The sequence below is a fragment of the Trachinotus anak genome, unplaced genomic scaffold, assembly GCF_046630095.1.
Source record: "Trachinotus anak isolate AG129_WGS33_773 ecotype Australia unplaced genomic scaffold, CSIRO_AGI_Tana_v1 ptg000013l, whole genome shotgun sequence".
In the NCBI taxonomy this organism is placed as follows: domain Eukaryota; kingdom Metazoa; phylum Chordata; class Actinopteri; order Carangiformes; family Carangidae; genus Trachinotus; species Trachinotus anak.
Genome location: NW_027273864.1, coordinates 9,634,293 through 9,658,607, shown reverse-complemented (window position 1 = coordinate 9,658,607; position 24,315 = coordinate 9,634,293). Strand labels below are relative to the sequence as shown.

Sequence of the window (24,315 nt, the reverse complement as noted above, 5' to 3'; positions counted from 1 at the left end):
GTTTTATCTGTATGTCTTAATGAGAGGATCTAAAAATTAAGGCCACAAGTTCTGATGCAGGTCATTAACATGTGATCCGCGAGCAGTGTACAGTATCTGGATAAGAAATACCACATTATGAAAGGTATAACTGCACTTAGATATAATAATATCACATGGACATGGACATATGTGGATATGGTCTGGTTTGCATCTTGACTGGACTACTCATACAGAACACATGTGAAAACACCAAACTGACCTTCTCATCACATTGAGGTCATCGAGGTCCAGACACTGATATTTTTTCTGAGGTGTATGTAATAAAAGTCACTGAAAAATTGCCTAAAATAACTCTACTTTGGTGCTGCAAAGATAACCAATGTCACTGCTTGTGTTGTGTGTGGTGAATACAGGAAATTATCTTGTCATTACGACAAATTCTTTACTCAGCAGTGTGTTTCTTTGATTATGCCGACAAACCAGACAGGCAGCAGAATTCACTGAAGTGTGATACAGATAACAAGCAATTATACTGCTTGTAGTTCAATGTTTTTTCATCCCCAGACACTATGTGACCAATAACTACTGTGAAGTTAAACAGTGGCTGTTCATCATGATGCCGGCTGGTTAGTTTCACTTGAGGGAATTAAGTAGCTAGCTAACATTAACTCCATTCATCTGATGCCAGACTGATGAACTTTCAGTAAAAATTTAAAAACTTTCCTTCAATTCAGTTTGTTTAAAGGCTTGAAATGCATTTGAATGAGGTAACCATATACATTTAGTCTGGCAATATTTGCATATAAATGTAAATTGACCCTGTGTTTATTTTCCTCACTGACACACACAAAAATGAAAAGACCCTTCCCAGCTTTGGGGGGGGAATGAATACGGGACAGTTTGAAGAGACACAGAGAAAAAGACAGAGAGGAGGTGATGGAGATGAGAGGAGGAGAACAAGTACACAGAAAAAAGTTAAGAAAAGTCTTAAATCGAAGCAATACATGCTTGTTTTTGTCTGACAAGATATTTCTCCTTTCCAGGCAGTTTTTATGTCAGAGCATTTCACTTGTTTCAAGCTTATTTTACTTGTTTTAAAAATCTTAGCAAGTAAAGTTTTCCTGTTCTGTTGGCAGATACTTTTGCTTATTATAGTTCTCCCATTTCATTGTTTTTTTTTTCTTGATTTTAAGAGCTGAGTTTTGCAGTGCCCAGGATAGTATTAACATTAATTAGCATAATTACCACAGAGATATACGATATGTTCTTTGGCAATTACAGTGAAAGCTATAGGCTCAGTTTAACAACAGCACAAACCAAACATAATTATAGTCTGATAATATAGTTTTATTGTATAATGATATTATTGTTTAAAACATATTTTCTTATGTTAATGTACTGTGTGAGACACATTTCTATAATTTCCACTGACAGGGTTTTAAAGCTATTGTTATGCATTTTTTCCCCTCCAAATGTCTTAAAATGCACATATGTAGATCAGGTAAACCATAGTTTTTCCATGGAGCATGCCCCCGAACCCCTCTAGCAACCTCAGTTTTTGGATCTTGGTATTCCTAAAACCTGTCACACTGCGGTGAGGTCATGTTGGGTTTTTGTCCTGTCTCTATGTCTTGTCTTGTCATTTCCTGTTTTATTTTGAAAGAGTAACTCTCCTCTCGTTTCAGGTCACTTGCCCTCCCTCGTGTGTCTTGGTTTGATTGTTTGAGTGTTTCCACCTGTCCTCGTTACCATGTGTATAAGAGTCTGCGTCTCCCCTTGTCTTGTGCCAGTGTGTCGTCTATGTCAGTGTCTGTATACGACCATGGTCTCTTAGTTTAGTTCCTCCAGTTTTCAGGAGTGATTTTGGTTTGTCTGATTTAGTAATAAAGACTTTTTTGAGAAACTATCCTGCATCTGCGTCCTGAGGCCTAGCCTGGTTGTGACAAAACCCTGCATACAACCATAAACACATTGTTTCTGAACTTGGTCTGAAGTTGCTGTCAACTTTTTTTTTTCTATTAAACCAGAGCATAGTCTTTCTCTAATGTCAATCAAGTGCTGGGAGTGCCTATGCATAACTATAAAGAAGATTAATAATGCTGTGATTGGATAAGATTAGATATTTTGATGGAAAACAAATAGAATCTCTGTGAAAATTTTACTAATAAGTTCAGTATCACTTTCACTTGCTGAAAAACACACAACTTTTTTCATTACATTAATCGAAAACTTAATCCGGTTGCAATTATTTTTCCTACAAAAGGTATTTGGAGATTAATCATTTCTAGGGGACAGGGTTGCATAATCAGATTTAGATCTCTGCCAATTATTGTTATCCTTTTTGCCTCTGAGGTAATCAGCGTAATCATCATTTTGACCATTTCTCCTGGTTCTTGATGGTGGGTTGTATATGTTTAACAGTATTATTTCTCTTCCTTCTAATTTACATATATATATATATATATATATATCTGCATACTGCAACCCCTCTTTTTGCAGAGCAATAAGATCCTTTTAAATAGTGTTTAATCCGCATTCATTAAGCGAGGCAGCTTGAATGTATGTTATCAGAGGAAATATGGAAAAAAAAAAAAATAATACATTTATGTTATGTCCGGACATCTATTGAGCCACAAAACTGACAAAATGTAGTAAAACGTTTACCAGACAAGTCAAAAATATATAATTAACATATTTACATATAACTAAATGAAGTGTAAAAAAGAAATATAAAATGTGAAACTCTTCAATCAGTTGGTTTAAAAATAAAACTTTTGTTTTCCTTTACCACCAATTCATTGATAAAATAAATTGAAACATTGGTTTATTTTTACATTTATTTATTTTTATTTTTATTCCTGTTAAATGTGTTGTATGTAATGCAAACCTGCATAACAGTCTGATGCTCTTTATTTTTTTATTTCAAAATGACATGCATGTTTTTTGTGGCAGGAGGGGTAAAGGGGTGTATGGGGTAGGGTGTCATTAGGAAGGATGAGGGAGATCTCATACAAAGGCCTATCACCGCAATAAGCCAATGATAGGAACTTTCATGTTGTCGCTGTCGAACTACATCATATACTTGTTTGCACTTGCTAAAAGATTACATCCATGGCAAAAACTGGAGTATCAGAATGGAGAGCTGGTTAGCTACAGCAAGAGGTAAAAGGAAAGAGAGTCAGAGACAGATTGTGAATCGACAGGTGAAAAACTGAGCTCCCTACACGCCTGCTTTCAGTTCACTCCCAAATTGTTATCATCAAAATATGAAGCGCTCTGAGGATGTATTTTTTGGCCTCCTCATTGGTATGGGGTCGGCAATGGGTTGCCAACATTTTTGAGATCTTCAAGTGCGTTGGAAAAGGTTGGGAACCGCTGGGGTAAGGGAATGATGGATGTTAAAAAAACGTCGAGAACATGTGAATGTTGAGTTCAGCTTTAGTGTTGCTTGCAAACCGAAAGAAGTGGAAAAAAAGAGACGGGCTATTTTCACATTGCTTTGGCATTTCACTGTGGAAGAACTTTTCAGAAATGTTAACAGCGTTTTGACATTTATTCTCCTTAGTGAGGATGCACTCTCAGGGGAACCTGAGCACCTGCACTCCTTGTCAATGACCATTAATCTGATTTAGAGGTTTGGGCTGATGACTTGTCTCTCATATGCACATGATTGCTGTGAGCAATCTGGCCAACACTGTGCATGCTTTTAATCAGCTGACCGCATTTAAGGCATCTTATTCAAATAATAGGATGGTTTATTATCAGAGGCAATTAAACCGAAGTGGATGCTGAGGGCTAATGTGAGCCATTCCTCCTTTTATTCAGCTCTAAATGGTTTGTAGCTCATTAACTGTCTGAGGAAAAAAAAAAAAAAAAGCCTAATGTTGGGATAAAATGCAACATCCACAGATTTAGAAGAATGCAGTATGCAATTCTGTAACCTCGCTTTCAGATGGTTAACAGCCCAATTTGCGGTACATAATGTTACTCCATTCATGCCAGGAGCAGTTACATACATCATTTCACAGCATGCCTTGCCCTACACTGAACACTATCTGCACACCTATACCAATATTCTGTCTGTACACAGCTCATTCAAAAGCAGCCAGATAACACGTAGTTGAGATAAGACATAACTTATAATGATATTATCAAAATTGTGTGGCTGTGAATGTGTCTTTGGTTCTCTTCGTGTCTCTCCATCGCTTTACCTTGTTGTTTGATTGTGTTTCTAAAATATCTCTGTTCATGTGTGCATTCAGACTTTAAAATGAACAACGTAGACGCGTAATCATGTTTTCTTTACATGGCTGCACAATGTACTGTACTGTACACACATCCTCCACAAATCACTGAAACCTCCATCTGTCCCCACAACTCCCCCCCGGAGAAGGTGGGTGGGTCAATCACGTTAGCAGCTTTTTCTCGCATATTATCTGCAGAAGGGGGTTCATGCAAGAATGCCTATTGGCTTACACCTGATGAAATATGGATGAAAATGTCACTGTCCATTACATTTTCAACTGTAGCATTCATCCTGCATTCACTAAAAAAGGTGCAGAGACTTTTGCGATTGGTCTCTACATGGTGTGTTTTGGAAAGAGAATGTAACTGCATTTCTTTCAGCGCAAACAGAGTCAGACCTGTGTTGCTGTGTCATTATGGGATGAGACAACAACAAGTCTAATTCTGTGTGTGTGGTTTTTTTTTTCAGCTGAGGTCATTCAAGTTGGCTGACAAGAACGTGCCTTATTCCTGCTACAGGGATTGATCTTTCTTTCTCTGGATAATGATGGCGTTAGAACAAAAACTCTTTCTCTCTTTTCAGCAGACCAAAATGTGAGCTGCACAGTAACTTCAGCCCACATCGTTTTGATATTTACCATATTTCATACTACAGTATGGAAGTTGGGAGTTGTGGACTTTTGTGTTGTTTCTCTGTGATTTTCGCTTCTTTTTGGTTGAATTGTTTGTGTAATTTCTTACAGACAGAGAAAATGTCAAATGTCAACTTCATCATTAAACAGATGCCACATCATAAATGAAAAAATAGTGAATATGCTTTTTGGAGAGAAGAAGACAGTGTCAGTGGTGACTATGACTTGACATTCAGTTTGTCTTTTAACTGCTGCTCATATTGCTTTGATCTATAATCTCCAAGAAAAATTTGTTGAAAATTACACATATCGCTGAGCTAAAACGAAACACCCATTCACTAATCCCGAAGCCACATTTTGTGGTTGGGCAACAGGGCCACAAAATCTCAAACATTACTTCAAAAAGTCTTAAAATTTTCTCTTCCACATGCCTCTCAGACCTAAAAAAAATCTTTCCAACTCATTACTGTTGCTGGAGATTGAAAAGACATTTTGGAAGTGGTTTAAAATGCTGTTTCTTCCGCACTAATGTTGAAGTAAGCTGTCTCAAAGTTGATGTCTTTTGTCTGTTAACCTGGACTGTGTAAGAGACTGTTATGGTCCTATGTTGAGAAAGAACTCCTGTATTTCTATGTTTTGAAATAATGAGGTTATTGTAAAAAGTAAATTTCCATATGCAAATTTACTGAGGAGGAGGGAAGATGGAACATAAATCCACTTTTGTTTTTAACTAGACAGCCCAACAAGACAAATTCTGTAGCAGCAGCATCAGTTCTCTCTAGTGACTGCAATAATCTGTCAGGGTGGATTACCGCCTGTTACATTTGAAGTCCGTGTGCCAACTGTTAGCTTTCAGCCTCCTAGTTTGAAACCACCAAAGCATCCAAATGTCAACATCTGCTCTTGCAGGTTCGGGAACATTAGTTGCACATTGCACTTGGGTACACTGAGCCTGAGGAACTGCTGACTTTCAACAAGGGGGCCGACACCTTAAAAGGATTCTGCTGTGATCGTGCCTGAATTAAACAAAAAGTTCATCCTGTAATGAGAGCAGACAACTAACAAGTGTTTCCACTTTATGCAGTTTGTAAGCTCACATCGAAGTTGTGTGTTTCAGTTACTTGCTGTGTGTAGTGTGTGTAGTTGTGTAGTAACTCAGTGTCTGACTCTCGTTTCTTCTCTGTCAGGTGGGATCCCCTTCGTCCTGACTGGGGAACTGTTTGAACAGTCCTACCGACCTGCCGCCTTCATGATCGCCGGCATTGTGAACTGGCTGTCCAACTTTGCTGTGGGCCTCCTGTTCCCATTCATTCAGGTGAGTTACATCATTTAAATGTGTACACATGCACACATTTTATTAGGAGTCAAGTTTTTGGGGCTGATTCTGTAGAGATGCTTCAAATAAACAAGTGACATTTTTCTAAAATAAAGAAACACACAATAAGTTGCTGTCTGATTGTCAGCTAAGCCAAACCAACACCAACTGTGTTTGTCACTTCAGTCTTCGCAGTACATTAAAGTTGTCAGCTCCTCTTTAGTCCCCGCAGTGGCTGCCTGCCACATCACGCTGTCAAGTGGGTGTGCTGCCTGCTCTCCACCAGCACCTCCACCTCCTCTCTGGACTCATCAGTCAGCATCCTTGTAATGTGATGTTTCTGTAGTCCTATCACATATCATTGTCTTTTTCATATCCCACTCGCATGCAACCACTGAGCGCTAATGGTTACTCTAGGAAGGGCCAGTGATCCCTGCAATTTACAAGCTTTTCACAATAACGGTTTGAAATCCTTTGTGAGACAGTACCTGACTGAACGTGCACTGCACTTTTTGTTCCTTTGTAGTTAGTTGAACATCAGTACTGGATTCTGCAAAGACGTTGTTACAGATCTTCTTCACTGAATCATTCTCTTTCACTGTAATGGAAATAGGAAAGATGATGATGGAAGAACTCAATTATCCGCAGCCACTCCACCGACTTCTGCAAGGTAGCTTTCGTCCTGCCTGGGTGTTTTCTCAGCTTAATTTGAGATGCTTTTACTGTAAACCACCTTGGTTGGCAGAGCAGTGAGGAACAGCTGTTAAGCCACAAAGGGCGTTCCACAGGGCCTTTGCTTTTATTACTCAACCTCGATTATGAGACAGTTTTTATTTCCCTTGTCTGTATGAGATTTTAACTTTATAACTATGAGATTACTTGTCATGAGCAATACAATTCAGCCTGTGTTGTATAATGTCATAAAAAACAAAAACCCTGATGATGTAAGTTTTTTTTATTTCATTTTTTCTTGGCTTATTGGAAAAAAGTCAGCACTACATACTGGAGTTATGAAGTTTGACAAGAGTGGGCATTTATGAGGTCTAATGAAGGAAAGTATAACACGGGAACGATGAAAAATCAAGTCTTGAACCACTCACACTTTCCCACTCACACATCTCCACGCCTTTGAATAATGATTTTGTATTGGGCTCTGTGAGCTCTAGCAGTACTGTGGCTGAACACATTCAGTGTGGACAGACTGCTGCTGTTCTGCTGCTGATGAGCTGCTTTTGCTGCACGGCCCTTGTAAACAACCTGTAATGGGTGAAATGTGAGACATGACAGGAATGCTGAATATAGAGCGCAAGACACAGAAGCACTTTCTGTTGTAGTTATAGTATGTATAGTATTGTATAGTATAATATAGTATTGTGTAGTATAGTGTGTTGTTTTATTTTTGTTTAAATAAGGAGCCAGTAAAGAAGTAGGTACCTGTCTAAAGAAAACCCCACGAACATATATTTAGCTTTTCAAAAAGACCTAATAAAAGAACACCTCTACAATATGAGCAATGAAAACTTGTGGTGCAGAGGCTAACATGGAAGTCTCCACTGCAGAATCCCTTAATGTTTTTTTTCTGGTATTGAATTGCTAAAAAAGTTCAGAGCAGTCACTTAATCCTTAAGTATCTTTGAAATGTGTCATATGGGACGTGAAAGACCTCCACTTTAAGGAGGGTTAATAATAGTGGAATACAACAGTTTTGGACAGAGGATCCTATTAATGTCTGAAATTGGAATGTTTTTCCTGGAAACTGCATGGGTCCTCTTTCAATATCTAAAACCTGCCTGTTGCTCCAGGCGGCTCCGCATCGCTGCCTCCTCTCATTTTACCACCTCTGTTTCTTTCCCTCTGTGCCTCTCCCTCACTTTCTCTGGCCTCACAACTTTTTTCTTTCTATTATTCTTACCTTCAGTCCTTTGTTCTTTACTTCAACTTCAATGTTTTTCACTTTACAGCCTCTGTACTGAAGCACCCTCCTAGGACTAAATTGTGTTTGTGCATGTTACTATTGGGTTTAGTGGTATTAGACAATATTGCCTGGTACCTGTTTGGCCACTTGATAGACTGGTTGTGGTCCGTTGAGGTTCAAGTTGAGTTTGGTGTATGATTTTATGTTGTATTTCAAAAACCTTATGAGTGGGCTCTGCAGTAGTAAATACTCCATTTCACCAACACCAATAAACACCACACAGTGTTTTGTTCAGGAACTATTTCTCAACATCAGGTCTTCAGGTTGTGTGCTGTTATGCCCAAAACTGATTCTTAAACACCATACACTGGGGGAAAAGTGTTAGATAATAAAAACAGGGCAGTTGTAGCTCTGGTCCCCTGTGGAAATGTAATATATGTACATATATTGCATTTCCATATATGAAAATATATATATAAATATAATATATATTTATATGAAATAAATATATATATGATGGTTTGTATATTGTGATGCTGCCAGATGAGGAGTACCAGACTTAAAACGTTGGCCTTTTATTTTCTCAATCTTCTGCATTCAGTCACTTCATTTCTGGTCTCTTTGCCTATTTCCTATAGTTTTTTGTGGACTTGTGTATTTATACCAGCCATATTTGAGTGGTTTGGTGTTGGTGGTTGGTCACAACGACACTTCCTGTCATCAAGTGTGATGGAAATATGTTGGTAAGACATTATTTTAGAGTAGTAGGGTACTGTAGCTGTATCACTGATACTGAGACATGTCTACTGTAGTTTACAGTTTTTCCACTTACTCTACAGGACTCAAGCCAACCTCAAGGTAAATGTACTGGGCCTTTGTTGCTGTCTTCCTATCCCATTAATTGTCCCCAGGCCCCTGCTGCCTGTTTGCATTTCACTGATGTGACAATACATAAGGACTAAAACTGCTTTATCCAAAGCACTTTCTTATTGGTTAGTACGATCCACAGCATGGCAGTACACCTGCCAAACACCCGAAAGTACCAAGTTGTCAAATTGCATCTGCTGCCTTGTTGAAATTATTTCTGTATCTAAGTTAATTCAGTGTCTGTAGGAGATAGTGACATATCCCTTGTGGCTGCTCTCTCAAGCCAACCTGACAACCAGACAGACAACTACCCTAGGAAATCTGCTGTGTAACAAAGCCTGTGCTATGTGAGCATCTGTAGCTCATGAGGACACTCACTCTTTTACACTAATAAGCCAAACCAGTATTCTCCACATACCAGTGGGAGAGGTACTGACTGACAAGAAATGATCAGTGAGATTTTATTGTATTTTTTTTGCATTCCTATTTGTAACTGATAAAATTCATACAACACTTATACAGCTGTTATTTGTTGTTTGAGAAGAATAACACATCAGAACAATCATTTCCCTGCCATTACAACAATTAAAATCACGTGCCACTTTGCACAGCATGCATGGTGGTTTTCTGTCCTGCTGAGGTGCAGACTGGCAGCATCCAGATTCAGCCTCTCCCTGGGCAGTCCCAGAGGGTTTACCATTCTGAGTGAGAATGTTCACTTCCTCTTTGTGCCTTAAATACAGACATCCTGAGCAACGGGAGCTTTCACAGGTTTCCCAACAGGAGCTGGACTTTCTCCAACACAATCATAAACTGTCAGTGCCGGGGGAAACCAGGAATTGAGCTTCTTTTATGCCTGCAAATACTGTATCTCTGGCAAACCTGGCTGACAGCCTGATGGGTTCAGAGGATTTTCCCTGGACAGGAGGTCTGCCCCCATGTTTGTGGCTCCTGGGACTTGAGTGGTGTGCAGTGACAGCAGATGTGCATGGCTCCTCACTCTTAACCTGTCTGCCAGCCCGCCAAGGTGGGTGATATAAGCTACCAGGGTGATGTAACCAGCTGTTAGGACTTAATCTGGGAATTTATATGTATTATTAATTAATTAAAGTGTGACAATCAAGTGAAAATCCTCCTGGGACATGCAATTTACAGCACCAACAAATTCTCTGGTACATAATCAGCAGCTCATTTGTGTTTTCTCCTTATTTTTTCTTAAATTTATATTATTATGAGAATAGAAAGAAGAAACAATTTTTTAGATGTGCAAAGCCACAGAAACCAAGTGGAAGTCAATTTAAAAATCATCTAATTTTTCAATGTAAATCTGAAAAAATTAAAAGAAAAAAAAGCATTTCCATAGCATTCAATTCTGAAAACCTGTTAGGATTCAGAGCTATCTGGTCAACTATTGTGAGCTACTGTGTGACCAGTTGTCTGGTGTATGACAGAGGCAGCACAAGCATACTGGAGCTGGGTTTTCTCAGAAGATGTTAAGCCATAGATTTGGATGCAGAGCTCCCCTTTGTTTCAGAATGCAAAGGATTGGAATTGAGAACGGTTTTGCTTTGCTTTGCTTGAGGTGAGATGGCTCAGTGTGTCTCTTAACTGACAAATGTTTTGTGAGGAGGGATTTATTTTCTAACTCCTTTTCAGTCCCTTTTATGTGCTGTACTGTTCATTACAATTCCCTACATTACAAGCCCTTTATGCTTTATTTCAATATCACACATCAGAATATCATTGAGACACTTAAAGTTCATGTCACTGACATGACTAAATGCCCCATGCCCCCATGGTACATGTTTTTTTTTTTGTTTTTTAATGCTCTTATTCCCAAGATGCATTGAAGGACTCAAGTCGATAGACTGTATATAAAAATGGGCATAGAAAAATAAGAAGTGAAGCCATTCTGGAAGAGCCTTAAACCTGCATTCTGTCTAATGACCATCAGGGGGCGACTCCACTGGTGGCAAAAAGAAGTCAGATTGTATTGAAGTCTATGGAAAAATGGCCCTACTTCTCACTTTTTGTTTTATACCTCAGAAATGTTTTCCTAATGGGTTTATGGTCTCAATCACTAGTTTCAAGCCGTCTTCAATACAAGTTGATGTTCATTTTTTAAATTATGGTCCCATTCAGAGGAAAATAGACAATAAAGCAGGGTATGCATTAAGGCGGGGCTACCGTGTGATTGACAGACTGTACCACACATGGCGACCTGCAGCAACAGAGGACAGAGCAGGTCAGGTCCGCCCCTCACTCCTCCTCAGCTCCACCTTCACGTCCAAATATGGTTTCCCCTGGTTTTAAAAAAACCAAGATGGCGACGGCCAAATTACAAAGTTGAGGCTTCAAAATGGAAATTCACAAAGCCAAAAGCCAAACAAATGGTAATCCATGTTTGTCCTCGTGGTCCATTGCTTTCTTTTTTAGACTGTAATCTTTCCTCTGAATGCTGAGAATGAGTTTCTTTTCTATGTGAAGCATCAGGACCTTTTCTTGGATGCTTCCAAGGTTTCCCCGCACTACTCCTAGTTGCTGTATCCTACTCCATCTCTTCAGCTCTGGCGACCTTGCTGGTTGATATAAAATGCATTGCTACTACTGCTTCAGCGTGGGAGCGTCACCACAAACACCAGATTTAAAACTCCACTAAACTGTGAAGTCCAGAGAGATTTACTGGGTGCTGATAGGCTTAATCAGCACTGTATGACGTCATCTGGCAAAGGCTTGAATGTAACGCATGTTCATTCATATGTAAAAGTCCCACCCTCCAGCTTTATGTTTTGCTTCATGAGAGACACTGAAACAACAGCACCTTGTAGTGAGTTGCTGTAACTTAATTAGGCCAGCTGTGACTTTGATGTGACTTTGTACAAATGCAAAGTGAGGGAATTGCGTGCAACAAACAGGCTTTATCTGATCTGCAGTGAGAGCGAACAGAGAACATAATGAGCCTGATTATGTGCATTTGCTCATTACTGGAGGTTTTTATTGGGCCGGAGTTTTTTTGTTTGGAAAACAGAGTATACCGTAGCCTCCACCGTATGTGTGTTCCGTGTTTGCTCTCTCTCTTTCTGTCTGTCTTGTACTTCTTCTCCCTCTCTCTTTGATGTTTCCTAGCACTCTTTAATGTCTCAGCAGACGTTCTAAATTATTACATTCTTCATCCTAACTGCACCAAGTTGGCTCCAATAGGCTGCAATGTATTTTGAAGCTTCATTAACCATCTCTCACAGATCTGTTCCATCTCTGTGTGCGAAATCTTCACATTCATCTCGGCCGACAGGCGATGAATAGGGGTCATAAACAGTACCTGTGACGATGATACGACGACCGCACCCTCAGATGAATCATCACTCTATGTTCTAAATGTGCCATCTTTATGTGTATCTTGACCTACAGTATCAGCTCTGTGTGTTTATAAACTGAATGCTGCTGTAGAGAAGCACAGAGGTTGTTACTGAATTGCAGGGAGGAGAAATCAGTGTGACATTTTAGTTTGCAGTGCTCACATGTAGGAAGGCTGGCTCTTCATTTTACTGCCCACGTACTCGTGCACCAGCCCAGTGCTCCTCTTATGCCACCTCTCTCTCAAAGTGTCATGTCTTCTTCCTGTCTGTTCCTCTGCAGTGCACTCACATCTTCCTCCCAAGGACTTTAGCCAAGTGATTCCCTGAGTAGATGTAACTACATCTGCTGCTCCCTTGAGCTCTTTTACATATTCAAGCAACCATAAAATCTTCACCCGTCACTGTCCCTTTGTCTTTTGCTTTTTCACTCTCTTTCTAGCACATCAATCTCCTAAGGTTACAAATAAAAAGTACTTTGGTGTGTGAGCTGTGTGTGTGTGTGTGTGTGTGTGTGTGTGTGTGTGTGTTTTAAATCAAACATGTTATTCATGTTTCTGTAAAGACTTTTTCCTCTGTGCTCTTCCCTAGACTTTGGGTGTTGGTGAATTTGTTGGTATAGTTTCTCATATCAGAGTGAAGGCTTTTAAGGAATGTTTACACAGTTTGGAAAATATGCTTGTTTTTCTGAGACTTAGATGAGGAGATCAAAACTACTCTAATGTGTAAAGATGGAGCAATAGCCAGAAGACAATATTTAACTTAGTTAAAGACAGAAAACTGGCTGATACAGCTAGCTGTGCTCTGTCCAAAAACTCCTACAAACAACTCTAAAGCACATTAATCAACAGTTTATCTTGTTCTATCTATATGCAAAGTAAGAACAACACTTTCAGGGAGAGTTACTGTCAACTATAAGACAACCCTGGTAAAAGGTTGATCACAAAAGCCTTTTGAGAATAGGAAACACTATGAATCTAGTCCTTCCCTGAGATACTATTCGTCCAAAGAGAAGACAGTCTTCAGCTTTGAAGCCTTTTCTCTTGAGAAGTTGAAATGATAAATATTTCCATCAAAGCATAACATAAATCCCACATTTGTGTAGCATGTCTATCTCTCATGTAACCACACATTTTGCTGTCAGGGTCAAAATCATTTTCCCTGATGAGATCTTGAGCTCTTCATTGCTGTCTGTCTCCAGCCTGTTTCTGTAGTAAAGACGTCAGGCAGCACTTTCAACTTGTTTTCACGTGTCATGAATTTATTTCCTCTGGCAGGAAAACACTTTACGCAAGCCATCGGGAACTCACAAAACTCACTATGTATGAACTTGAAAATACTTGCTCGCCTGACAACATCACGCCTGCAGCTACTACTACTACCCTCTCCATTCAGAAAGAATATCTGATGTGGTGAAAACATAAATATATAAAACAACTCATTTTTGCAAACTTGATTTCCATAAATTTTCAGCTCAGTGCTTATTGACAGTCATTCTAGATTAGCCAATAATCTTATTTAACACGTTTAGGGACATTCCACTACAATAAATGTGTTAACAAAAACTACCTTTCTATCATTGTCTGTGTAATTTGGTAACTAATAGCATTTAAAAAGCCCAAAAATTAGCATTTGAACTGTGAGCGTTATCTTTGTGCTTACCTGACAGCGGTTTGAATTTTACATATTCAATATTTTATTTGCTGTTGTGAGAAAAATAAAGTCCAACTGTCTGCCTTATAATTGCCCTCTGTGCCGAGGACATAGTTCAGCTCTGCTTTTTATAGAGACAGAACTTTGCCCTCAGCCATAATGTCCCACTTGTCCCTCATTAGATCCTAATGACATTTGACATTTCAATCTTTGTGAGTTGAAAAAACAAAGATATGTACGCTGAAGTTCATGCCCTCTTAAATCTACAGTTTTCTCAACTTGTTACACCCTTTTTTTGGTCCATTCTGGCCTTCACTTGCAGGAAGATCTGGGGGCTTTTTGTTCAGCTATCTACAAAAAGTAATTTGCTGTTAATAGAATTACCTGGTGCAGGTTGAGGAGCTTTGCTTAAGCCTTTCATCTGTCAGGGAGATTTTAACGATGACAGATTTTGTCCTGTGTTGTAGTAATGTAGTAATTTCACAGTCTGTCATAATCGTTTTGCATAGCACAATGGACTACACTGGAGGGGGTAGGAAACATTTTCATAAGATTAAATTTATGATTGAGTGAATACATAAAGAACACACATAATTTACTTCAAATTGAACCATGCCATTTTACATACCTGATTATAATTCAAATTCTGGGAACATAATTGGAGTATAGTGCTTTGTCTAAGTATTGTCCCCTCACAACATTGGCTGACTTAAAGTGAATGCTGGTAAACAGCCAAGTTACTGCTTCAAAGCTCTGAGAGGTGGGCCAGTTAATACTGATGAATCTACACAGGTATATGTCTCTGCTTAATAGATGGTATTGTAACTGTGTTTAATTTGCTGCATATAGATTTATAGATATTTGTTGCTGTTGCACTCACCTGTTCAATCGTCTTAATCACACAGGATTATAGACTGACTGTGCTGTTACAGTAAGCCCATTTATGCATTATTCTATAAATCTATTGCCCATATTGACATTTAAATGGATCACACTGCTGGGACTTTGTTCCAGTGGCCGTCAGCATTTTGTGTGCCTTATCTGTATCTTTATTGTTGTATTGAATTTTTCCAACACTCCATTGTGCCTACAAGTACTGCAGTGTGCATGTGTAAGCTTTATAGCAGTGTAACTCAGGAATGAGTCTGACCTCTAGTCAATGCAGTTAGATGCAGGCATTTAGTCCCAGGCATTCATCAGGACTTTTGCAAGCAGGATTTGGTTATAGTCTCACTCCGCTGAGGATAAGCAGAGACGACATGAGCACAGGACGTTTCAGGATTAACCTTGTTAGGTTCTGAAAACAGGCGCAGGGATTCATAAATTCATTAACATATCACTCTGCTGTATCCAAACAATAAACCTAATGTGGCGGAACTACACGGCAATAGCAAATATGGTGCACCTATCTCTATTACAGCGAGGCTTAATGGGGTGAGTAGTATGTCTTATTTCTGTTCATGCACAAGTGCACACGTATTGTTTCCACAGTATAGCTCATGACATTAAATGGCATACTCCTACTGCTGCAGCTGAGTGCTACATACAGTATGCCATATAAAAATGCTAAACCCCCATAAATGACATTAATTACACTTTCTCGAACTACAGATACAGTTTAATAAAGACACTGTCAAGGTAAACAAAACATTAAAAGGTGCCATTAATGACTAAAGAGAAGATCTTTCACCAGTTTGAGGGCGGGGGGGGGGGGGGGGGGGGTTAAGTTTCTGTTACTGTAACCTGAAGGACAGACAGAGTTAGACAAAAGTCAGTGCCGAAGTTTGAGATCAGAGTGAAACTTTGCTCGCGGCATGCTGGACATTGATGTTGGGTTGACCTTCTGTCAAATGTTTTCTCTACAGCCCCTGCAGATGAACCTAATTTTGTCTTTTCAGTCAGCTGCACCAGTGTGTCATGTGTTCGGGGCAGAGACTGAACTGAGAACTAAAATAGATGAGAAGGACACATCAAACACTCAGAGAGTGGTTTCTTGGAGGATTAAGTTGTTATTCTTCCAAGATTTTTTATTTATTTATTTATTTTTCTTATCGATTCTTAAGAGGAAACATAAACAGGGCACAAAAATAAAACAAGAGAACAGATCAGATTACTTAAAGAAACACAGACTGGTAGTCCAGCTCACCCTGATTACTGTGCCCAGATACACATATTGCTCAAAACAACTTTTTCAAAGTCAGCGGGTATATACACCTTAAAGGTACCCAGTGGAGTTTTTGACCACTAAGTGGTGTTGTAGAAAAATGTTTTAATGAGCATGTCCAATATTGCTTGTTCTGCCACAAGCATGGAGATGTAATGATAAACTTTTCTGCCGAATGCAGAGGCGGTAACTTTAGATATGTACCTATAAAGAACAAAGACAGGAAGCCAGTGTAAAGAATACAGGTTTCTACACACTTGAAGGTGTAATGAGGTGTAATATAACATGGTTGTTAGAACTTTAGGATGAACAAATTCAATTTTGGTAAGAAAAAAAAAAGTCTAAGTATTGAAAACACTCTTGATTAACAACTGTGACAAAAATGTACATTTCCTACAATGACACAGTTAAGCTAGTGCTACACTTGCCATGCCACGGTCCGCATGTCGTAAATCTCGCCATCAGAGGGTTTACATGAGGCTCTGTGCAGATATCTGTGTACCCTTCAATGGCCGCTACTACAAGGGCAGCAGCTGCACATGCACTCCTCCAAGCGGACTAAAAAGAAGTATAATAACAACAACTATGCATCCGTGGTGTCCGCAGCTGTTCGTGTGCATATCCACAAGGGAGCATAACTGAGGCCTGACACAGAAAGAAATGTTTTCTGAGTCTCACCAGCAGCTCTGTGAGTCTGCACTTAAGCACAGCAGCATTTTGAGCTAAATGCTAACATCAGCAGGTTAATATGTGACACTGACAATGCTAACATGCTGACGTTTACAGATGAGGCTAATGGGAATGTCAGTAGTGTTGCAGGTATTTGGTCCTACGTTTTGGACAAATTGATGCTGATGAAAAGAAAAAGGTTGAATTGCAATTTATCCTCAATGGACCTTGAATATCTACAGCAGTTTTCACAGCAATCCATCCAACAGGTGAGAGATATTTGACCCTGACCCACAAACATCAACTCATGGTTGTGTTGGAGAAAAAGGCAGCGGATTAGTCATTGGGCTTCATCCTCAGGGAAACATTGATGTCTGTGCTGAATTACATGATAATCCATCCAATAGGTTTTGAGATATTTCAGTCTGCATCAAAGTGATGGACAGACAAACTGACCTTGCCATTCCTAGAGTTATGACACTACTGTGGCTAAAAGCTAAAATAAGAAAGATTCTAGTATGCACACAAACACCCGAGTTTTCTTAATTTGGTCACTCTTCCAGTGTAAACACACAAGAGTCCCAAAGCCAGACAATTATTATGTAGTAAAAACAGGCAATTCACCGATTCAGTTTTAAACTATTTCTACATTCATCTCACATTAACATTTTGTCCAATATTTGACAATTGCTGGAAAGTCTTGTTGTAGAATATGATTCTCTCCTCCAGGTTATTTCTGCATAAAAATTTTAGTGATTGAAGCATCTTGTTTTCAAAAATAAAGACCCTGTTTTATTCAGTTTCTTCATGTCAATGGGTCAAAATGTTATGAGACTTTTTCCTGTCTTCATTCTCACAGCATTTATTTTCCCTTTTTAGCCTAATTGCTCAGGATATAGCGATGAAGGAGATATCTGTCGGCAGGATTACAAAGCAGTATTGTGATTTTGAAACACTTACAGAAATGTGTTGAGCTGCACTGATTTCACCATGCAGAAATATCAGTGTTCATTAGTTTTAATGATCAGAGGAGGGGGATGCTGTGTTTTCAGAAAAGTGTCAGAGCTACATTGGTATGTGGAACCTCATCTGGAGAATGTAAGCAGATCCATGGGACTCCAATTATAAGCCTCGACATTGTCTGTCTACAGTTATCTCATTCTCCTATGTGAGATATGAACTACTGAGCTTAGTGGGCCTGTGAATGAAGATATGAGCAGGCGTGTCTGGCTGTGTCGTGCACAGACAGGATGACAGAGAGAGGAGATGTAATGTGATGATAAAATAGATGGCTCCTTCAGTGTTAGTGGAGAAAGACAGAAGTCGAGCTGAATATGTAATTAGAGTGATAATAGAGGCTTACAGCAAAGAGGTAGAGATGCCACATGAGACCTGCAGAAATGGTTTTGGAGAGACAAAGAGAAGGCTGACCAAGGCGAGGAAAGAGCGAACAAGTGTGAGAGACAGAAAGCGACAATGGCTGTATATATACACACAGCCATTGTCGCTTTATATGGCTGTATATATATATATACAGCCATTGCTGCAAATATTGCAGTGTTACATTTGTTGGCAAAGGTTGTGCTGGACTCGCTTACTCTGAAGCCCACACAGGGCATCCAGATCACAGCAGTGACTCACTGGTTACTGACTGGCACCTGAAACCAGCTCTGACCCCGGTTCAGAAAACACACTGCTGCACTGTCTCATCCCTTTACCTCCACGACAGGCCACCGCGTAGGTGTCACTTGGGCTTCTGTAAGAGACTGACTGGGTTGCTGTTTTACAGAAGGTTTAAGGTTGTTATATCTAAAGACATGATTCTTGGCTATAATAAATTATACATTATTAATAGTTACAAGATATTCTTTACTCAGTATAATAAATTAATGCCACATAAACAATTTAAAGTATATTTAATAATATAAGTTATTAGCTGCTACTCATAACTCCAAATTGTTTAAAGCCACTCATATATCGTGAGACATTGCAGTGATATATCTGATACGAAGACGTAAAAAGATACAAGACATAAACAACTACAAAAGACAAAAATCATCACTATCACCACCATTTTGTGTCTCTTTGAGTTTGTTTTGTGTCCCCTTGTAGTCAGTTTTATTTCATACATAAGCCAGTATCACAAATTTACCACCAGGGGAGCATTAATATTTTGAGTTTGACACAAACTGATTTAGTATTGTTTCCCACCTTAGAGCTTTAAATGATGCCTTTATCTTTGAATTCTACCCAGACAGGACTGAGCATTGTTACGCTTTGAAGTTACAAGGAAATCCCAACATCTCAATTTTAGATATTTAAAACTGTTTTAACCATTTACATAAATAAATTAAAGCAAATCAAAGGTGAAGCAAAAACACAATAATCTCTATAAGGGAATGGATTTAAGATTCCTCAATCATTTTTTCTTTCTCAGAGTGGAGCACTGGTGCAACAGTCATATCTACAATACAATATAGCTTCTTGGCACAGTAACCTCTTATATTTCTCCCATGACCTCATTTAACTGACCTAATTTAACCACTGTTGAGGCAGATTATTATGTCATCGCTCTGTGCTGATTAAAAAGCACCATCAGTTCATTTTCAGTTGACACACTGTCTTGCGGCCGCTTGCAGTTTTCCACCTCAATTGTCTTATTTAAACTTTCCACAGAGATTTCTTATTGAGCCTGCCCTTTTCTTACCTTTAGCTCCTCTTTGCTTTATTCTCCAGGCACTAATCCACATTTGGGTGAGAGTGGTTGGAAATAAGAGAAAAAGGGGGATTGTTGTGCACAGTCTATGAATTACAATAAGAATACTGGCAGAGAACTGATGACACCTTTCACATGTCATAGCAGATCACTGGAAGTTAATAGGGTTTAAAAAAAGATGTATGACAGGACTTTATTTTTTATAAAGAAATGTGCCTGATTAGAGTTCACTCCACTTCATAATCCAGACAGATATCAACCATGGACACTAACAGGATGCAGGACAGAATCATCTAAATTTCTATCTTGTAGCACAGTTGAAAAAAACACATTACTGAGATATGTAAGTGGGACTGTTTGAGCTTTCATTGTTTCCATGAAAAAGGTGACCTCTGAATCCACAGGCTGTAAACCTTTGGAGGGAGATGTCCTTACGGTGGAGGTGGAGATTGCATTGATTGACAAAACAGTCTCATAATGTGCTCCTCTTAAGTTGCTGTGCTTGAGCTTTTGAGTGGATTATTTGAGTGGAACCTAAGATGTATGAATGAATGATTCTCAACCTTTAAAGACAACACAGATGGAAAGTCATAAAAATGTTCAGAGAAATGTACAATTGAAGAAGTACATCCACCTCGGCAATTGCTGAGAAAGATTGTGCGATACATTTGAAAGCTCCAGAGCAGCAACTAAATAGATGCTGAGGTGACTTTGTTAACCACTGTGTCAAAGGTCAAGAATGAGCTCTCAATTTCAGATAGGTTCTTATGGTTTTGTTGCCGTTTCATCATAATGCATAGCTGCTTTATCACAGTCCACTTTAATTCAACATAGCATGCTGTCATGTGAAATCCACGAATATCCAAATTCCGTAATTTTCAAATTAGGATAGTTTTCTGTTGTGTGAAATTGCTCATTTCTTAAAATAAATAACATTTTTAAAAACATGTTTAAAAAAATTAATGAAAATTTTATTTAATCAAGAAAATGATTTTTTACAGATACAGGGTTTTTACAGGACATACAGTATGTAATGAATTATCTCTAGCATTGTATTAATCAGTGTGGAGAGTCATTGTTGCCATTTAGTGATTTAATAACTTGCTAGCACTTAATGAGCTTTTCCAATTACTTTCAAACACTGAATTAAATACAGTTGACACTCATTTGATTTATTGACACTATGGAATTTACAATGGGTCAATAACAACAGGCTCTATTAGATTATGACATCTGTCAAGGCTAATGAGCTATAAAACCTGACCACATTCATTAGTATGCTGTGGGTTTGTATGTGTTTGTAAGTGTTGCTAATGAGAGAGGATTTTCAGAGCTATGATCCATAACTGTGATGCTTAACGATTGTTTGTCTTCCCGCTGCTGTGGCCCCAGAGTGTGACAGCACTGATACACAGTAATCAATAAAACCTCTAAACAGTGCAGTGTGGGCATTTGCAGTGTAATCTTTGTACATTGCAGATACTGTCCCTGAGTGTGCCTCCCACTAGAAACATTCAACACAATGATTAAAAGCCCACACACGCAAAAAATCCCCCACCACCACAGCACACAGCTCACGCCCCTAAACACCGACGATGACTCAGAGTTGCTGCAGAACCCAAATTACCGTGACAGTATATTTCCCAGCAACAGATAAGCGCTGGACCAGTATATTTTTTTAATGTCTCCATTAGATTAATATCCACAGTGGTTGTTTAAACTTTCCTCTCTCCTTTACCCTGTCCTGTCCTGTGTTTTGTCCTATCCCATCCTGTCCCATTTTACACTGTTCTGTCCTACCCTTTCTGGTCCTGCTCTGTCCCATTCAGTCTTGACTTGTAAAGTCCTGCAGTGGCTTGTCCCCTTCAGTCCTGTCTTGCACTGTTCTGTCCTATCCCTTTACATTTGTCATCTCCTATATTGTCCCACTATGGTCGCCCTATCAAGCTCATCATGCATGGTTTTGTCCTAGAGTGTCTTTTCCTTTCTGTCTCCTCCTGTCCTGTCCTGCACTGTTCTATTCTATTCCAATTCACTCTGTCTTGTCCTGCCCTCACCTGTCCTGTCCCACAGTGATCTGTCCTACTCTGCCCTGTATCACACTCCTCTATCATAGACTCTCCCTTCCTCCACTTTTTTCAGTGCTATCTCGTCTTGCCCTGTTCTGTCCTGTACTGTGCTTTTCTGTGCTGTCCTGCACTGGCCTGTCCTATCCCTGCTTGCCTTGCATTGTTCTTTCCTAGACTGTCTCATTCTGTCTTGTCCTATTCCATCCTGTCCTGTCCTGCCCTGTCTTGTTCCATTCTTTCCTAGTCTGTCCTGTTCTATTCTGTCCAATATTGTCCTGTCCTGTCCTGTCCTAACCTGCACTGTTCTGTCCTATTCTATCCAACCCCCTCCATTACTGTCCTGTCTTGTCTGATTCTGCGCTGGCCTGGTCCATCCCATCTTGTCTTGCATTGTTCTATCCTAGACTGTCCCTTCTTGTCTTAGACTATCTTGTCTTGTACTGTCCTATGCTATCCCATTCTAACCCATCTTGTTAATTCCTGTCCAGTCTTGTTCCATCCTGCACTAGCTTGTCCCACCTCATCCCAGGTCCATCCTCTCCTATCCTGTCCCATCTTATGCCGTCCCATACTGTTCGGTCCCCGCACAGGTCTCCCCATCACAACAACTGCACCTCCTCTCTCATTCTCGGTGCAACATGTGTGAAAATATGATGAGATGTTTGTGTGTCTGCACCCACTGATGAGTCTTTGTGTGCATGTCTAATTGTTCGTGTGTGTGCACCAAACTGAACCCAGCTGAGCCACCTCAGCAGATCAAAGGCTTATCCCCGTGTCAAATAGGGGACTCTCTCATTTTCCTCAATCCACAGCGCTTGCATAAATTCGATTAATGACAGACGGAGCAGATGCGAAAATGTCCTGTTTGTACAATGACTCATCTCCTATGACAACTGGGAGAGAAAGGCAGTGTTTTCTGCGCAACTTGCTAACTTTGCAGATGAACGTTATATCACAGAGGCAGCATGGAAACTGGGTCAGGCCCTTTGCACGATGCTCTGTTTTTTTTTTTAGTGCTATTATGAAATACACTAAACAGAGGAAAACAGTGTCAGGCTAACAGCAGTGGTGATATAACCACTGAAATCAAAGCAGTAAGTAGATCGTCATTGAGGTTACGGTTGTTTGGACACTGCATTTCTAATACCAGGTACACAGCACTGCATTTGAGTTCTGTCCCTTCATGTGAGAGGGATTATAGCTCAGTGACACACTGCTTAGGGTCAGTCAAGTTTCTCTGCCCCACGCAAAATCCCTCTCAGACTCTTCCTGTTACTCTCTTCTGGCTCTCTCTCTCTCTTACACACACACAGACACACACGCCTACAAACCCTCTCTCCATCTCTAAATCTCCCTCTGGGTAATCAGTCAGTGTGTATTTTTAAATCTGTCACTAATCTCTATTATTGGCATAACACACTGGACAAGGTTAACTTTCATACTTTGGGTGCTGCGACATAGTTCATTGCACAAGCACACAAATACTGTTCAGAAGTCCAAATTGGAAAATGTGCACATACCCTCACAACACCTTTTTAGTGGAATGTCATGGGGATGTTGCAACGTCCTCAACACAGCACACGCAGATGACAAAACAGATGCCACAGACTACATCTCTCTGGAGTTGGCAGGAGTTTAGGCTGGCTGAAAAATGGCAGGATTTAGCTCTGTGGAGGGAGGGAGAGCAGTAATAATCAAATGGCTTCAATTCTAAAACAGGAAAATCAAAAAAATAAATCTTAACATTAGGCAACATGTTTGATGTAGTAATGATGAATTGTGTTTCCCAGTAATCTTGAAAACAATGAAACTGCATGTTGTCAGTTGATTTTAGGCCTAAGGTAATGTCTTTGCTTAGTGTTGATTAACAAATGCTCATTTGCCTTCAGAAAATGTGTGACAAAATAAAATCTGTCTAACACCTCCATGTTTGTTTTCTCTTTGTGTAGGAGGCGCTGCAGACCTTTGCTTTCCTGGTGTTTGTGGTGGTCTGCATCATAGGATCTATCTACCTCTATGTCGTCCTCCCTGAAACCAAAAGTAAAACTTTTCTAGACATCAGCCAAAGCTTTGCCAAGATCAACAAAATCCCTGTACCCTCCCCCGGCCATGAGATGGAGCTGGTTCTGTCCATTAAGCCTGACACGTATGAAAAAGTCCAAGATGTTGTTAAGATGGAGAGTTCCTTCTAACGGAGCAAACCACACCAACTGCAGAGATATAGGGTAGAAATGTAACTTTTAAGTATTTGTTGTTTGTACATATTTATTTAATCACTTTGATTATGAATTAAAATCCATGCTTTTTATTTTGGTATTTTGTATATATTTTGTATGACTGGAATATTTCCGAAGATTGCAGTATTTCAGTTTACAGCAATTATTTGTGTATGCCTCTTATTAAAATGAAACAAACCAAGAAGATTTCATGTTCTGTTGTCTCGACAATATACAGTATAAAACAATCATAAATTGCAGAAACCCTGGGATGTTTGGGTCATGCAGTTGTTACAAAAAGGGTGTTTGTGGGAGGTTTGCATGAAATATTGATGTAATGGGAGAGATTCTCTCTACATTATTGAACTTAAACCTGCATGAACTGATAAGTTGGCATTTGCTGTAAAGTTGCAAGGCAGAAATTCAAGACAATGAGCTGAAAGAACATAAAATGTTCCATAATGCTGAGGGGAACTGCAGATTCAGGTGATAATTCTTTGTGGGTTCATTGATTCAAGT

At 39.5% G+C, this 24,315-nt stretch overlaps 1 protein-coding gene across 5 annotated transcripts in view; it reads left to right on the top strand.

Moving 5' to 3' along the window:
* Window positions 1-23,995, top strand: part of slc2a9l2 (solute carrier family 2 member 9, like 2) — a 109,169-nt gene extending 85,174 nt beyond the window's left edge. For all 5 annotated transcript variants that reach the window (XM_071494403.1, XM_071494400.1, XM_071494401.1 and 2 more), the window contains 2 exons: window positions 6,047-6,174; window positions 23,530-23,995. In XM_071494403.1, coding sequence (XP_071350504.1) covers window positions 6,047-6,174; window positions 23,530-23,772 — 371 coding nt within the window. In that variant the 3' untranslated portion in view covers window positions 23,773-23,995. The remainder of the gene's footprint in view (window positions 1-6,046; window positions 6,175-23,529) is intronic.
* The last annotated feature ends 320 nt before the right edge of the window (window positions 23,996-24,315 follow it).